General features: G+C 43.5%; 1 protein-coding gene and 1 long non-coding RNA gene across 4 annotated transcripts in view; one reads left to right on the top strand and one right to left on the bottom strand.

Annotated features, from left to right (window-relative positions):
• The window catches only part of Dhc36C (Dynein heavy chain at 36C), a 29224-nt gene that overhangs the window by 9381 nt on the left and 1999 nt on the right, over positions 1 to 17844 (bottom strand). The window contains exons 3-18 of the mRNA XM_018002475.2: positions 16517 to 16679; positions 16204 to 16437; positions 13978 to 15557; positions 13759 to 13881; positions 13465 to 13618; positions 11907 to 13202; positions 11385 to 11831; positions 9689 to 11316; positions 8839 to 9625; positions 8575 to 8757; positions 8151 to 8497; positions 7236 to 8075; positions 6460 to 6825; positions 1499 to 1786; positions 1025 to 1440; positions 776 to 954 (exon numbers count right to left, since the gene is read on the bottom strand). Of these exons, the coding sequence (XP_017857964.1) occupies positions 776 to 954; positions 1025 to 1440; positions 1499 to 1786; positions 6460 to 6825; positions 7236 to 8075; positions 8151 to 8497; positions 8575 to 8757; positions 8839 to 9625; positions 9689 to 11316; positions 11385 to 11831; positions 11907 to 13202; positions 13465 to 13618; positions 13759 to 13881; positions 13978 to 15557; positions 16204 to 16437; positions 16517 to 16679 (9031 nt within the window). The remainder of the gene's footprint in view (positions 1 to 775; positions 955 to 1024; positions 1441 to 1498; positions 1787 to 6459; positions 6826 to 7235; positions 8076 to 8150; positions 8498 to 8574; positions 8758 to 8838; positions 9626 to 9688; positions 11317 to 11384; positions 11832 to 11906; positions 13203 to 13464; positions 13619 to 13758; positions 13882 to 13977; positions 15558 to 16203; positions 16438 to 16516; positions 16680 to 17844) is intronic.
• On the top strand, positions 2777 to 5839 carry LOC149269625 (uncharacterized). Of its 3 annotated transcripts, none has more exons than XR_016269446.1 (3): positions 2777 to 2832; positions 3360 to 4676; positions 4738 to 5839. It is a non-coding gene; the product is annotated as an uncharacterized LOC149269625 (long non-coding RNA). The 3 variants fall into 3 exon arrangements; XR_016269444.1 differs by having other exon boundaries at positions 3360 to 4113; positions 4738 to 5833; XR_016269445.1 differs by having other exon boundaries at positions 2816 to 2934; positions 3360 to 4113; positions 4738 to 5833.

Raw genomic sequence — 17844 nt, 5'->3', positions numbered from 1 at the left:
TAAATATGATTACTTAATTTTTTTTATTATTAAAAATAAATAAATATATACATTGGGTTAAATATTGTTATAACAATATGGAATACAGTTATCGACTCATAGTTAAGCTGGCTGTCATATTTGACAGACAGTTCGAAGTTCGTATTGAGGCCAAAGATGAAGTCTTTAATATAAGTATAAAGTATTCAAAAATAAAAACTTGATGAAATTGTGATAAAAAGGAATTCGAAACTTCTTGTTAAGCTGGCGGTCAACATTGTGAGCTAACTGTCAAACTGATTGTTAATAATGAAACTCGAAGTCAAAGTAATTGTTAACTTTGACAGACTTTTTAAAAGCTATGTTTCAATTTGGAGTTGGATATTGTAAGCTAAAAACTAATAAAAAATAAAAACAGATGTTAAATTGTTAAAAGAACATTGAAAAACACTTTCAGCTATTTCCTCTGTTAGATTCCACAGTGCGTAAGACACGCACCTGGCACGCAGTACTGACAGAACGCTGTCAATTCAGTGCAGGCAGCAAGTCCTTAAAGCTGATGCTAAGGAATTATTAAAACGCACTCAAGCGCAACGATACGCAGCCACAAAGAAAATTCAAGCGCCCAGTAATACGCTTAAAATATAACGCAATAGGATTATATCGCAATTACGCTACACACAAACACACACAGACAGAGAAAGAGTCGTCCTCTAAAGGGAATGGAAGCCACAGCAATGACCCCAGCTGAACTAACGCTTGATGATAATTGACATTGGAGGATGGAAGTACTTACACGCTCGAAGAGACTGCGACAGATGTTGACGTACAGGCTGTAGGTGAAATGATTGCGTAAGTCCAGCAGACGCGCCTCAATATCATCCACCTTCTCCGTATTGTCAATGGAGGCCATGTACAGGTTGACAAACCAAACCAAACTATATTGGTACATGGGATCAATGTTAGCCAAATTGACTAAAAGGTAACAGAAATGGAAAATGTCAAGTTAACTGCGCTGTTAGGTAACAGTGTGATAACAGTTTACCTATGGTAAAGAAGAGAATTGTCGAGTGCTCTGCTATGGGCACGTAGCTGAGGCGAGCCAAATCGATTTGCTTCTCGGTGGCCTCTGTAATAATCTGCTTCTCGCTAATGTCATTGGCCAGAGCCTTGGCCGAGCTCAGTATCTGCACAGCCGTCTCATCCTCCAATATGTTCTCGGCCGAGGAGAGCACCTCCAATATCTGATCTTCAGTTTCCTTCAACATGCGCTTATTCTCAGCGCCTTGTACAATGAGATTATTCTTTTCGGCCTCCAAATCGGGCCGTTCTCTGGCCACTGTAATGCCCAGCAATTGATCCTGCAGGCCCTGTGTGGTAATCATGAAGTTCAACAGGGTTACCTTCACCGCCACCTCGGGCAGATAATGAGGATTTCTCAGTTTCGTTGTCATATAGAATCTGTTGAGTGAAGTAAAGTTTCATGTATTGCATTTTAATATATACAGTTATATTTTACCTGAATGCATTATTGTATTCAATAACCGTGTCGCCTAGCTTAATGCACATCGTACCGCCTTGTTTGAACAGCTGCTTCAGCAATATAGACTCCAGTATGGGATCCAACTCCTCCCCAATATTCTCGAGCAGCACGGGCAAACCGAACTGTATGGCATTCTCCAGCACGCGCGTATAGTCCGCCTGATTCAAACGTATGACGCACAGCTTGTTGTTCTTCTCATAGTTCTTAATCCATTTATTGGCCTGCCCCTGCGGATCAATCATCAACGGCCAACGACGCGCATTCCTATAAACCGATTACACAGATGAAATAAAATGGGAAAATTCAGTTTGCAAGCGAAAATTGGAAAAGCGAATTGCAGCTGTAGCATGGCTCTGAAATGTTGTAAGCATCCCTTGATGATAATCATATTATTAAAAATTTATTTGAAAAGCAAAATTAATGAAACATTTTTGAGAACAGAAGGTTGAGTATTTAATTAAACACTTTTAGTATATAAAGTTATATATAGCTCAATTAAAATCTATGTCTATGTCTAAATTTTGAGTCTGCAGTTCTTAAATTCCCTCAGTTTTAATATTATTTTAAAAAATAAAATAAAATTCTCTATATCAAAAAACTCTTTAAAAATTTGCATTTGATTTGCAATAAGCATTTATTTGCGCAACACAAATTATAAATATGATATCAAACATGCAAATGAATTGATGGAAAAAGCCAGAGAGAAATGACGACAAACACATGCAAATATTTGCTGTCAAAAATGTGACTATACAAATATGTATATCTGTGAGAGTGTGCGGATGTATGTGGGTGGGCGTGTTAAAGTCTTAATATGTGCGATAACTCACAGATGCACAGTTTAAAGATACAAGAGGCAAATATAACAGCAGCGACAACAACAACAACAACAATACAGAGCAGAGCACATGACAAATTCACACCGAATACAAATTTGTTCATGCGAATGAATGAACATTTTTGTAAATTGAAAACTTGATGAATGAAAAATATTTGATGCAAAAACAAAAGAGCCAATTTTAACCTCTCTCTGCAGAGAGAAAGATATAGAGAGAGAGGTGGACTGAGGGTGATAAAGCGAGAAAGAGAGTCACAGAGCGAGAAAGAGAGAAAGACCAGGGTACATAAAAAATGTCAGCGTATAAATGCGCATATGTATATATGTATTTATATTTATATATATATATGCATATACACATATCTATGTATGTATATCAATGCATATTTATCTGTTTCGCGTTCCACGTAGCAATTGTAGTCTCAATTGGATAGGAGAGCGACTCACGAATGGCTCGACTAACAGATACGCTGTGAGTTGGAAAGTTTTTTATTGAAGAAGAGTTTCTATATCTAAAAATAAAATAGTTAACTAAAAAGAAAATATACTGAGATTATTTTAAAATTTTAATGAGGTATTTAAAACAATTCGTAAACTTAAAATAAAAATAGGATTTAGTAGTAGTATAGATCAAAGAAATGAGTCCAAAGTTAATATTGCAAAAAATTATTCCCTATACAAAATAATAACAATAATTAATCAAATAAATTTTCCATCCAGTCAGAACAAACTTTAAGGAAAATTTCTATATTCTCAGAAGTAATGTTTATATGTTGGAAAACTTAGATGACATTTATCAAGACATAAAAATACTATTTTAAAGAAAGCTTTTACTGGATTTGAAACATTTGACATTCTTCCCGAGCTAGAAAAAAACTCTATCAAGGATTCGAAACATAAATTATAATAATTATAATATATAAAGTTAAAAAAATATTTGTTTGGGCTACTTCCTCAAATACTACAATAATACACCTCGAGTCCATTTTAAATTTATAGGGTATCATAACCTTTGCTATCCTCGCTTCCGCTAGACGCTTGAAAATTGTTAAAAAATATATCGAGTGTGGAAAAAAAGGAACCCGCACAGGGGAGAACATTACGAGTACGTTGACTGTGCAAACGCCAAGGAAAGCAAAAAAAAAAATTTAAACAATGTAAATGCAATAAAGGAAATCAAAATTGACAACAAAAGAAGAAAACGTTTGTGAATCACAAAAGCTTCCACTTGGTTTGCTACAATAGACAATAAAACTGAGGAATGACTTAAAGCTGGCGCACAAAAGTGTTTCGATCGAAGCCCTTAAAGCGAGTGCTTCGAGTTCAATTCTCCAAGCGCAATGCTGCATGGATTGGCCCTTATCCAAATTAACATTATTTAATCAAACATTTATGCAAAGAGACACGACCCAAAGCAGACCCACAATGAACGACTCCACACCTGCTGCCCCACATTAGCAATTTACGAAGCAGTTGCCGTGGGGCAGCTGGTGAGCGACGTGTTGTCCGCCCCAATAAAACAGGAAGAGCTAAGGAAACAATAAGGAGAGTTGCGATAAACGAGAGTGATCGGCTGAAAAATACCCTGGAGAAAGGAAAGAAGTGAAGAGTAAGAGCTACGACCTAATGAAGTAAAACAGGAAGAGCCAAGGAAACGATAAGGAGAGTTGCAAGAAATGAGACTGATCGGCTAGAAAGTACTCTGGAAAATTAAAAAAGAGCTAAGATATAATGAAAAGAGTAGAAATGGGAGGTAGGTAATATCCAGAGGTAATGATTTAACAAAAAATGTTACTTAGAGAGTAATACCCTGTAAAGAGCAAAGCCAGCTAGATGAGTAACGAAACAATGATAGACAGAGCTTCGATATGTTAATCACATAAAATATTATTATTAGTGGAATTAATTATAAAATACCCTGGAAGAGATGGAGAACAATTAGAAACTTAGGCCTGTCTGAATATTTAGTCGAATTTTTAGAATAATTAGTCAAATAAACTTCATTATGTGAAGAATATAAAGCCACGTAAAAATCAAATTTAAAAAAAAAAATCAATAAGCTTCATATTTGTCTAAGAACACCGATTTCTGCTGTTCAATATTGGATCAATATCTTGCATTATCGAACATATCAAACACAGCATTAACATGCCCTTTGGCAACATCCCAAAATACAGGGTATTTAAGGACAAAAGACAAAAACAAAATACAAATAGAAATTCATTCGTCTTGTGTCCGGCAGTCTGAGGAGTTGTAGATAGTATAACTAGCGGCGCCTGAACAAATCCCTACATCATTCATTTGCCTTGTCTATGGGTAAAAATTAAACGTAATGCGCCCGGAGCGCACATTAATCAATTGCTTATCCTTTGTGCAGCAGGACTAGCAACAGCAGCAGCAGCAGCAACACCAGCAGCAGCAGAAAGAGTAGCAGGAGTAGCAGGAGTTTCATCAGAGGTGGCCCACACCTCAGGTATTTTGGGCATGCTCCAAATTACTTTGAACACTCGTGGCGTGGCAGCAGCCAGGAATTTCCTTTATTAAATCGAAATGGAGAGACATGGGAAGAGTGGCATGTGGCATGTGGCAACGCGACGTAACGCAACACAACACCTCCCCCCTTATATTTTGGTGGAAACTCGCCAGATGCGTAATACTCTCTCTCAAATGCACGCATCAAACATGAAAATTCTTTGCCGGGCCCAGGACCACCTCCTCGTACCGTGGACCGTGGACCAGCCCTTAGCTGTGTGTGTACCTTGAGCTAAAGCAACCACCGGTGCTTGGGCAACATGCGGGTGCCTCTCACACTCGCTCACGCACGCACAGAGCCGAGCACCCCCTCCGACCCAGCCCCGTGCAGCATCCGGCACAGTTCTCACACTCAACGCACCGAGGCTAAGCGGCATATCTTTAATTTTCTTAATATGCATGAATTCTAACGTTTTATGTTTTGTAATTAGAAACAAAAGCCGAACCGAAACGGGGTATGACGAACATTTTAATACCCTCAAAGAAATCATTAATCAAATAAATTCCGCACGTGGCAGCAATAAAAAAAATTATCAAAAAACACACACACAATCTATATAAAAAACACCAAAGGATCTTAACGAAAATTTAATTTTATAAGTAGATTAAATAAGAGATCTCATGGGAAGAAAATTAGACAGAGAATTATTATCTAAATATATAAACCTTAAAAACCCATAAGTTCTGTTATAAGGACTATCATTAAAATTATGGCGGTGGCAGGAATAGAAAGAATCTATGGATCTATGGAATCTTAGGATCTCTGAGAATCTGTAGTGAGGTATAAGCAGATTTAAATTTGGTTTATTCCATTTAGAGGATCAAGCTTATAAAATTGCTACGATATATATTCTATATACAAAAAAACCCTAACAATACTATAACTAAAGTATTTATTGTTCAAAAGCCGCATGGACCAGCCATACATCAAATTTAGACTAAACTCCCTTGATCGTAGCGAAGCTGTAGTAAAATATAAATTTATTTAACTTGGGATTGATGTTAGGGATTTCTTACGATCGAATTTGTGCACCATTTATATTTACATGAGTATTTTTATACTTTTATAAACCCTAGAAATCCCATAAGTTCAGCTTTATGAGTACTTTCTGTATAAGTGTTCCTTAACATCCTCTCCATTAGGGTATATGAATACTGTGAATCTTCTGAATCTGACAAGCTCTCAGCCATAATTAGCGTGTCAGGTTATTTAATTGAAAGCAGGTATATACAAGTATATCGATATATATAGGTATATACGTATATATGTATATACATAAATATTTATAGTGAGTTGGTTGGCTGAGCCACAGCTGTTGTAGCTGAGATGAAATTAATGAAATTCCTGGCGCAAAGCTTTTTGCATCGATTTGTAAGCTAATGACTTTTAGTGGCTTTAACGAAGCGTACTTTCCGATCAAACTTTGCCTGTTGAGCATTAATGTAAGCAAAGCACTTTAGTATAAGCGGGCTTTAAGCGAGAGATTTACGCTAGAATATTCAGCTAACTAAACTTTCTTTGCAAAATTGATGGAGTAAATAAATAAATATGTCTTGTTGCACTTACTTCATCATGATGGCGCTCTCAACGGAAAACGCATCCGTCGGCAAGCCGCAAATATTCCAGAAACGAATCTCCACCGGCTCACCCAGCACTACAGCCAACTGGAAGTCCGCCGAGCAGGTCACTCCATAGTCCAGGCACTTCGCTACCCATTTGCGTATCTGCGTTACACGGAAGTCGATGGTGAATGGCCCCAAATAGGCCACAACTCCCGACGATATGAGCACATCGCCTGTCACGCTCTTAAAGCTCGCCTGCAGCACCCGAGCTGTCTCCGACCAACGCGTACGCTCGCCGCCCAAGCCAGAAATGAGCTCCTGGGCGCGCTGCAACTTCTTTGTACAAGCTTCATGCTCAGCCAGCAAGACACTAAGTAGGAAGAAACAAGGTTAAAGGTTAAGAGTAACAAGAGTGATCTAATCGAGACTGTTCAACTACGAGATTCCCTGAACCCTACGAAGAGAACTGATATTACAATAATTCTTCTTCTTCTTCTTAAGATTTACTGTAATCGATAACACTAAAAAGGTATCGTTATCGATTTTTTAAACAAACTTGATTACCGCGTGCGGCTCTACTCAAAAATTGAAAGTCTCCAGCTCTTATGGGTTGGGAGGTCAACGCAGATACGGATGAATGGATATATTGATCATTGATCAGATCAGATTGTCCTGATCAAGGTTATACTTTATCAAGCTAAGGTCTGCCACGTATTACTCTGCCTGCTGCATACATTTAAACAAAACCCCTCTACCCTCTCTCAAAGACTTGCTGCTCACCCATATTGTCTTAGCTGCTCATCGAGGATCTTCTGAATAGCGGCTAAGTTGGCCTCGACCCTGGCCAATTGGGCCAGCTTTTCGTTGAGCAACTTCATGGCCGCATTGTAGTCGGCCTCGGCGGCAGCTAAGGCGATCTTCTTGGGCGCCACAATTTTGGCCACCACATCGTATTTGGAGAGTGCAATGACCCAGCGGCAGAGACCTTCGCACGCCGTGGATGCCGTCTTAATCTTCTCCGGATCGAAGGCTTCGTTGTTGAGAATACGCTGTTGCAGTTTCTTCATCACATCCGGCGATATGTTGTCCTTGTCGAAGTTGAGCAAACTGTCCAGGAATTTCATGTCACTGAGCACACGCTTCGATGGACCCCAATAGTCCTCGACGGTGCCCACGCCACTGGGATTGGGCACCTTATCGGGCTTCATTTCCTTCAGAATGCAAACAGCCTCCATAACGATGCGCACACCGATGGGCGGACTCTTCATGGTCTTCACCACGGCGATATCAGCCGTGGTTAGGGTGTTCAGCGCGGAGAGGGCAGCCTCCAGAATGGGCAGAGCTTCACCCAACTTGGCATCGCACTCGTCTTTGATCTCCTGAGCAATGGCTGCCTGCTGCTTGGCCGCCTGCTCATCCTCCTTGACCAGCTCTCGCTGCTCGGCGGCCAGTTTACTGTCCGCCGTCACCTTGGCCACCTGCTCGGCGACGATCTCGGAGGCCTCCTTCAGTTTCGGCTCCAGCGCCTGCAGCTGCTCCTGCATGACGGCCACCTGCTGGGCAGCAATATCCAGCTGCGAAATGCCCGTCAAATAACGATTTCGATTCATGGTGATGTTGCTGCAAGTGAAAACCGGAGATTGGATATAAATGAGCAATAAGGAATACGAGTATAGTATAGTCATAATGACTCACTTTCTCTTTTGGCTAAGCAACGCCTTGAATGTCTGTATCAGTTCCAGATAGGACGTGGGCGTCACATAGTTGTAGCGATGCAACATCTTAAAGAACTTGGCCGACAAATCCTGTGTGGACGTATGGAACTCCATGCACATATCGATGGCCGTTTTGCGCTCAAGCGCAGTCAGCTCCTCGGCAGCCAGGAAGCGGGTGGACACGGCAAGCAGCGCATCCTCGGGCCAGGGCTGGAACCAATCGATCGTACAGCAGTTGACAATCGAGGGAAATTTGCGTATGCGATTACGCAACGCATCGCCAATCGGCGACATGGCCAACACAATGTGCAGCTGATCCTTACAGGTCTACAGGGATAGATCAGGGCATTATTAGAATCATCGAAGTATAAGAAATATTTTGTAGCTGAAATTTGATCGCCCACCGTAACGAAAAAGTTAAATAGGGCAACGGGACTGCCATCGGTTTGTACGGCCTTGTCGCGCTGCTTGTCGATTTGCGCCATCTTTTCGACCACCTCGATCTTCTCCTCATTGGTGAACAGATTGGGCACCTCGCCGGAGTTCAACAGATTGTTAATATCCTCCAGAAAAGATTCGTCTTTGATCTAAAAGTCTTTCAAAGATTAGCAAACTGCCCTAGATACGGAAAGTGCAATTGATCCAAAATGTTGGTATGCTTAGCCCACCTGAACGTCCGTAAAGAGAAATACGCCGTGCATTTCAGAGGCACCAATTTTACGCAAGATCGATTTGATATCCTCGTGATACTCATACGGACCATACAATCGAGTTATTTCCACTTGAAACAGCTCATAGTCGCATATATGCGAAGCCAATCGAGTCAAGCTCTGGCGCCCGGAGCCGCCGACCCCGATGAGCAGAGCATGACTACGTGGCTGCTTTATGATGCGACATATGCGCGATAAATGTTCGATGGCAAAGCGGAAAAGCACCAGATTCATTGGTTTCTTCGACATGTTATTATATTCAACTAGATACGCCTCCACAACCGTACGCAACTCTTCCACGTCCAGCACCTCGACATAGTTTTTCATATCCGCTTTCGGATTGGTGAAATCGCAGTAGATCAATTGCCGAAAATCGTTCTCTTCCAGCTTTTTACCCTGTGGCACTAAGCGTGAAAACAGACGCGATGGCTCGATATTGAAGTTATCCTGCACCACCGAGCACAATTTCCCAAATAACCAACTACGATCGGAGTCCTCGACCAAACGATCGCCATAGACGCGCAATACCTCATGCACCCACAGACGCCGCATTGAATTCATGTCCTCTGTAGCCTCCGGCACCGACAGCAGGACACCCTGTATGACGCGTGAAAAGTCACGCAAATTGAACAGATAATGCGACTTGGCCGGGGTGGGCAACAGATTCAACTTGGCATCATTGTACACAGACAACGTTGCACCCACAATCTCATCGATGCAAGGATCGAACTCCTTCGAGAAGCCACTAATATATTGATTGAGAAAGTTCTGAATTAAATATACTCGCTCCACTATACACCCCACTTACCGCGCATCCAAGTGCCAGAGCACGATCTTGCCGAAGATCGTATTCATAATGTCATCGTTGAAGTCATCAATCGAGATCACATTGAAGAAGCGCTGGAAACGGGGAGTAACCGTATTGCCCGTCGAGGGAGGACCCATCGCCACAATCATCTGCAGATCGATCAGCTTCATGGGCACAATATTTTTGCGATCGTACCACATCATATGGTCGAGCATCATGCGCAGCAGCTCGATGGGCGGCTGTGCTCCATAGTTCTCCTTCAGTGGCATCGAGACATCATCTACGAAGATCACAAAGCGACTATTCAGGGGCGGTCCAAAGACGCCTTTACGTCTCTTGTCCAGCTTGGACATGATAATGTCCTGTGTCTGATTGGCCGACGTCTGGGCCGAGAAGCTGATGAAAAGTGGCTTGTACACAAGCAAATCCATTTTCTTTAACATGTAGTCAATGACATAGACGCTCTTGCCCGTGCCGGTGGGTCCGACCAGCATTAGGGGAAATCCGTGTCGCACCAACAGATCCAATACGGCTGCAATGCGCACGCTCTCATTGGTCTGGATGAGAATCTGGTTGACGGGTATATCGCGTGGCAGAGGCGGTGCTGAGTTGACATCATCCTGCCAGGGCTTCCATTTGCCCTTGCCCTCCTTTATGTAGCGATAGTCAAACACCGAACCCTGTTTGGGTATGGGAAAGATGAAGGGCTTCGACAATGGCTCCACATACAAATCATCCGTAACACCGTACATATCGTACAAGCTTTGTGGAAAAGTCTTCTCCATGAGCGCACGAAATACTATGTTGAATTTCTCCCGGCTCTCGGACGTCAACGAGCCACCGATCGACCAAATTGCCGAGAATAGGAAAATGCCCTCGGTTTGCGCACGAAAATCCAAATCCGAAATATTCGCCACATACTTCTCATCGCGGAAATCATCGATGAAGCACTCAAAGAAATTCATCAGGCTAACCATCAAATTGGTGTCCGAGGTGGGCGCAATCTCGCGCAGACCCTTCCGCACGATGAACAGGAGCAGCGGACAGAAGCGAGAGATCAGCGCTGAGATGAGCTGTTTGCTCACCGTGTGGAAGGCAGCGGGCAGGGTGTTCTTCCACGAGGTGACCAGTGGCTCCCAGCCCAGCGAACTGGGCTCCAGATAGATCATGCCACAACGCGAAACCGTGGCCGGCGAGGCGACTTCCAGATCCATAGGCTCAAATATCAAATTGGTTGTGTTCGACAATTGGATAATCTCGCCGGACATTAGGCACAACTTTTTATTATCATCCAGCACGGTGTTCATGTTCTCAATCCAGATGGCATCCACAGGTCCATCGAAGATGAGCCACTTCCGGTCCGGTGAATCGGATACAGCAAAGATCCGATAATTGACGGCCAAGATCCCATCGCTCCACTCATGCGACACGGCATCGAACTGTCCATACAGCTGACCCATGGTTATAGCTTTTGGATTGATGATCGTATATATAGCTTTGTTTTCAGAGCCATCCTTTTTCTCCATGCACTCGAGCGCCTCGGCCAGGACCCGATATGTTGTGGTCTTGCCGCCAAATGGATAACCCACCAACATGAGACCGTGTCGCACTACGATCATCTCATAGAGCTGCCATGAAAGCGAAATATAATAAATGCTATCGTTTTATTATACTCATCCTTTCTATGCGGACTCACCTGCTGCACCTTCTCGAGCACAAACGGCGTACATTGCTTGTTCTGTTTCTCGCATGCCAACATTGTGCACGCATTGAACACCACGTAGTCCGCCTCGGGTAGAGTGACACCCGGGAACAGATCCGACGTAATGCCCTGGAACAGTGGTATGTCCTGGTTCAAGAACTTGGGCAAATTCACATCCTTGATGGAGCGCAGCACAAGGATGTCTTCGCTCTCATCCCGATAGCGCAGCTTTAAGGCACCAGCTGCCTTCAGCACCGACTTGACAGCTCGCATACCATAATCGTAATGGCACTGGGTACTCAGCTGCTCCGAGCACAGACGATAGGTGGCCACAATCTTCACCGAGAGTGGCTTGGCCCGCAGGAAGCCATAGGAGTACAATTCAATCTCGGAAATCAATGCATAATCCGGCACCATCATAGCCACGGAGCGGAACAGAGCCTGAGAGGGGAAGAAAGGAAGAAGGTTAGAAATTCTTGGAGTTTTATACTTTATTATTTATCGAATATCTCTTACCTTCAGATTATCAGGCAACTCGGATCGTCCTGCATAGCCGGGATTCATGGTAATAAACACCGCGCAAGTGGGATCCAAGGTCAAGGTCGTACCCTCAAAGACTAAAGTGGGGGAACCCGAGTTGATGCCACGCTGTATGGTGAGAATCTGTTGGGCGACCACGGACAACACCTCCAGATCGATACGATTGAACTCATCGAAGCACGACCAGGCGCCGCAAGAAGCCAAGCCCTTAAAGAACTTGCCCAGAGCCAGATAATCCAAGCCATCGGAGCAATTGAAGACGACGCACTGTTTGGCCACGGCCTTGGCCAAATCCTTGGTGGTCTCCGTTTTGCCCGTGCCGGCCGGACCCTCCGGAGCGCCACCCAAATGCAGATTCAAGGCCGCAAATAGAGTGCGATAACAACGATCAGTCAAGGGAGTAACAACCAATCGGGGCGTATTGCCCAGGTACTCATAGCCATAGGGCAGGGAACAATTGATCATGCGTGTATCCAAATTGTTTTCCTCCCAGTAGTAGCGCAATTGGCAAAGCCACTGGAAGTCCTGCAGGTCGTCAACCTCTTTCTCAACGATTTCTGCCAAGACGTCGCGTGCATGAACATCGAGCACTACCAGAGCGCCTAGGGTAATACGATTCTGTGTGTTCAGATCTCCTCTCACCAGATCCACAATCTTCATAATTTGATTCATGCACTTCTGCAGATATTTAGCCAAACTCTCCTTGGGTGTTTCGCTTAGGAAGCACTCGGTGATCTCTAGGGTCCAATAGGTCAGCGAAATCGACTGCACGCACTGGCCCGGCCAGCTAAGCACCCAAATGTTGCGCTGCATCTTAACGTAACTGTAGAAGGCCTCCGATATCTTCTGATGCAAGCTCTTCTTCATATCGATCTCAAGCTCCAACAGCCACTTCTCCACCTGTCCGCGCGCCTTGGCCGTCGAGATGACATCGGCCAGCACGACTACTTCTCGCTCCGACGAACGCATCGCTGTGACCTCCAATTCCTCGGTGAACGTGAGCGAGCCAATACCCTCGAAGCACTTCTTGAGATGCGGCTGTACACGCGTGGGATCCTTTGTTTCGGACAGAATCTCGAGCAGCTCGTCGTTGGACAAGAAGAAGAAACGCGGGAAATACAAACGCTTCTTCTCCAAGTAAGCGTTGAGACCCTTCTGAATGATCTCCAGCAGATTATACGCCCTCTTCAGCTTGTCATTCATCTTGTCGATTTGGACAACGGTCATCACGCGTGAGTCCAGTGAAACCTGCTTCATCAGTTCCTTCCAGATCTGTGACGAGTGCAAAGGATTATATCAGAGTTGGACTTGAACTCTTTAGGTAATGTGGTGTAATCGACTGGCAGTAACTACTCAATACCCTGTGTCTCATTGTGCTCAAGCATATACAAAAGATAGTGATATATACACCTAGTCTACTATCGATTTGGTAGGTCTAGAACGTTCATCATATAACTTTAAATCATTTCACATAACTGCTCTAACTAGACCCAGCTACAGGTGTAGTTATAGGGTATTTAGCGAAGCAACCCACCTTATCCACAGCACTGAACCGTCGTCCCTCCTCGGGCATTTGTTGCTGAATATCTGGACTGCTGAAAATGGGCTCCAGATACATCCAGGTGGCCTGCACGCGCAGCCATTCGTCCAGAATTTCCTGCAGCAGCATTAGCTTCGCTTCCCACTTGCTGCAAGCGCACAAAACGAGCATTAGTAAAGGGTGTGAGGCGTGATTGGGTGTGTCTGTGGGAGTGTGTGTGGGTGTGTTTATGTAAGAGTGCGATTGACATTGACAAGTGCTGAACAAACAGGCTTAGAGTGCACTTACAGTATTTCCGCCTCGAATGGCTTGATGTAGGGTGAGCTCTTCATTGTCTGCGTCTTGATGATTTGATCGTCCAACAAAATTTGTATGTCATCCACGGCGGACAGCTTAAAGGTACCAGAATCCCTGTGGGAGACAGTTCAATTAGACTAGACACACATGCACACAATATGAGAGACGGTGTCCATTTACATATATGCATTTGGAAACTTTCAACTTTACCTGTAGGGCGATATGCCAAATTCAACGCCCTCCCATTCGTTGGCCATTTTGGCCATGGCCTTTTCAAGGTTATTCTCCTTGGTGGCACTCTCCGAGATGGCCTCGAACTTAGGCACATACTCGTCCAGCTGGTAGTCAATAATCTTCTCGAGCGTCAGCTCCGGCGAAACTTTGATGGGGAAGCCAATAATTTCAGAGACTTGCTCCCAATGGCGCGCCTTCATGCCGGGATTGCCCAGGGTATTGATGATGGGCATATGTCCGCGGAAAAGTTCCATTTGCTCCTTGACATCCATGATGAGCTGCATGGTAATGGGATGATCGCCCATGAGCTTTTCCAGCTTTTGTACAATACGATAAAAGTTCGACACATCCTGATCGATCTCATCCGGGTCAAAGGAGCCCACTTGCGAGTACATCCATAGCTCCCACTTGTCAATGAAGTCCTGGCCGGCATCGAAGAGATTCTTATAGGGCTTTAGCTGATCGTGCGCCTTCTTGCGTACCGGATACTGGGACAGATCCCAGCCATAAGAAGTCTCCTCCTCGTTTATCTGATCGATGGTGTCCATGGCATTGACCAGTCGCTGGTCCAGCAGTCCGGCTCGCTTCTTATACTTAGACAACTGCTTGATGTCGCCCCACGTATCGTACAGCTGCACCTGATCGTAATAATTCTGCAGCTCGCGACGGAACATTTCGATGCGTTTCTTGAGCAGTTCCTGGTACTCGATCACCTTCTCGGCAATGATCACGCGATGCTGATCAAAGATTGAGGCCAATTTCAAGTACCATTGGAAGGAATTACTGTTGTTCTTGATCTCCAGTGGGGAATACAGCGTGTGATCCATCAGCCAAAGGATCTCGCTCATGTTGACCTTCAGGCGTGCCTCCATCTCGGGCACCAGATTTTCCTCGGCATGCACCACATAGGCTTTCAGTTCCATTAGCTCGGCCGTATCCTTGGGCACAGTCAGCGCCTTCTTCGCTATCATATCGTACTCCCTGCCGAGTCGCGAAATTCGCGCTTGCTGATCCGCCACCATGCGAGCGAGCAGATCTGTCTGGATCTGTCGTGCCAGCTGCTCGACATGTATGATAAAATTATCCCGATGGAACTCATAGAGGCCCATGCGTATGATGCCCCACACCTCTCGCGCAATACGATCCTCCTTCTCTCGATACTCGTAAACCAATTCCGTGTACTGCTGAAAGGTGGCATCGCCGTCCATGAAGCGACCAACACGTTCCGAGTCCATTCCGTTGATCAGATCAATGAACGCATCAAAGTCCTGCAATCGTAGTTCGGGACCAATGCGCTGCTCCTCAAGCATCATGCACACTTTATTCTTCGTATCGGCCACAATACTATCCGGCACCGTGGGCGTCAGGAAGAGCTTCTTCGAAATCTTCAGATCCGTATAGAGTTTGCCCTCGATACGAGGCATTATCTGTACTGCATGAACGATCGAATCAATCAATCGCATAAGTTCACTTTGTATCTTCGAGAAGCTCGGATTGAATGTTATCGTATCCTCGTCCGCCAATATACAGGAGATTTCAAAGCCAGGATTAGATCTCTGTGCGGTAGAACAACGAAGAAAATTTATTTGCCTTAAAGCTTTTTCTTTAATTACTAATACTACTAAGCAGGGATTAGTCTTTACGCCCATCATACTAATATAGATTGTCCTAGATTCGATTTTGTTGGGTTGAAGATATGTTGCGTTAGGTAGTGTAAGGTTATGTTTAAATGAAATTAGAGATAAGTGAGGACTTTAGGAATGGCTTGTAAACCCTAAGATATAATGTAGAATGTGTAGACATTAGACTATGGAATTCTATTATAATTTCATTTCTTGGGTCATTTCTTGATTGCTTCATAAAATGCACTTTAGATTAGATGAGTTTTTAGAGAAGGTAAAGTCCGATCTTATCTTATCTTATTTCTCCTTCCTAGTGACTAGCGATTACTAACTACAATGGAGTCAGAGAAGATTAGGAACCCTATCTGTAATCTCTTTAGACACCTACGGAAATAAATAGAAGCCGGAATGTAAAAAATTCCTCGCAAGACCCTTGAAGAGTTGCTTTATTAAAATCAGTTCGTGAGACCATTTGGAGCTATCTTCCGGCCAAAGCTCCAGTGAGACTTGGCAAGCTCAGTGATTACTTATTGAAGATTACTGGACTATTCTAGTCAATTGGGTGCACTCAGATACTTACGCCAAAATCGCAAACGTAATCGGCAAAGGCTTTAAGGCTGCGTATGCAAATGTCCTCGAGCTGCTGGGTCATCAGAGCGGCTACACAGTTGAAGAAGCGCTTGACCAATGTCATGCGTCGTATATCCGGCAACTGGCCACGTTTGCTGGCCCTTAACAAGGTTGTGTGTATCTCCCCATACCAGACATCCTCCAGCATGGCTTTGCCACTCTCGATGTGAATGCCGCATAAATACTGTGTGCACGAATGCACACAGAGGAACTCAATTAAGGTATGCCCAACAAATTGAATTTTCTGTACTACTGCAACTCACGATAAAATTGAATAATGTGAAGGGCTCTTCGACCTTGCTCAGCTCCTCAATGTTGACCAAGGTTTTGTTGCTGTACTTCAAGCTCCACACTTCCAAAATGCTGGCTACACTGCGATGTATGGAAAACAATGTGGTTTTCAGGCGATTGCGATTCTCATCATAGCTGGAAATAAATTATATTGGAAAATTAATTAAAATTACCATGGAGAGGGGCAAAAAGGTTTAAAAGTTAAAATTTCTAGAGAATTATATATATATTCCCTCTGGCATATCGGTAGTGATAATGCTAATGCTTATGCTTATGCCAATGCTTATGCTAATGCTAATGCTTATGCTAATGCTAATGCTTATGCTTATGCTTATGCTAATGCTAATGCTTATGCTTATGCTAATTCTAATGCTTATGCTAATGCTAATGCTTATGCTTATGCTAATTCTAATGCTTATGCTAATGCTTATGCTAATGCTTATGCTAATGCTTATGCTAATGCTTATGCTAATGCTTATGCTAATGCTTATGCTAAGGCTAATGCTTATGCTAATGCTTATGCTAATGCTTATGGTAATGCTAATGCTTATGCTAATGCTAATGCTTATGCTAATGCTTATGCTAATGCTAATGCAAATTCTAATCGTAATGCTTATTATTCTAATGTAATAATGTAATAAGCCTAATGCGAATGCAATGGTAATAAGAAAAATAATAATTAAATTTGATTACGACAATGATAATTATAATTATGATACCAATGATAATACCCATAATAATGCCAATGGTAATGCGAATAGTAGTGAAAGCTAAAAAATTAATCTATTAAAATAATAGCTAATAATAATGCTAATAATTATAGCAATGCTAATGCAATATCTTCTGCTTGAGCCTATCGAGTTGTTAAAGTTTTTCATTGAATCATTTCTTTTCATGCAAATCTTGAGAGCTCGCAAAAACTTTTCAGTTGAGCTCCTTTTCACACGGCCCATTAGGCAGCGCATTGGTCCAAGGCGAAAACGCCTACGCCCAACTTGCCCTACATTTTAATGAAACCAAATGCTCTTGGCTATAAATTAGAAAAGCTCCAACAACTCCTCCCAGCCTCCCACCTCCCCCGCACACATATATTATCGATGGGCGACCCACTTGGGCAGCAGAACTTTTGCCCTTTGACCGCGCCACACCTCGCCCTGACCGCGTGCTCCCCTCCCCGCACACAGCACAATTTCAGCGGCAAGCTCAATTCATTTTTAAGCATATCCCTTTTACAACTTATGTCTGCCACGCCCATAGACAACCATCGTCCCACTAGAAGCTACTCCTGGCAGAAGCTTTA

This window comes from Drosophila arizonae, chromosome 3 (genome assembly GCF_054131065.1).
Source record: "Drosophila arizonae isolate 15081-1271.41 chromosome 3, UAZ_ARI_1.0, whole genome shotgun sequence".
Taxonomy (NCBI): Eukaryota; Metazoa; Arthropoda; class Insecta; order Diptera; family Drosophilidae; genus Drosophila; species Drosophila arizonae.
This window is presented reverse-complemented; position numbering and strand designations above follow the sequence as displayed.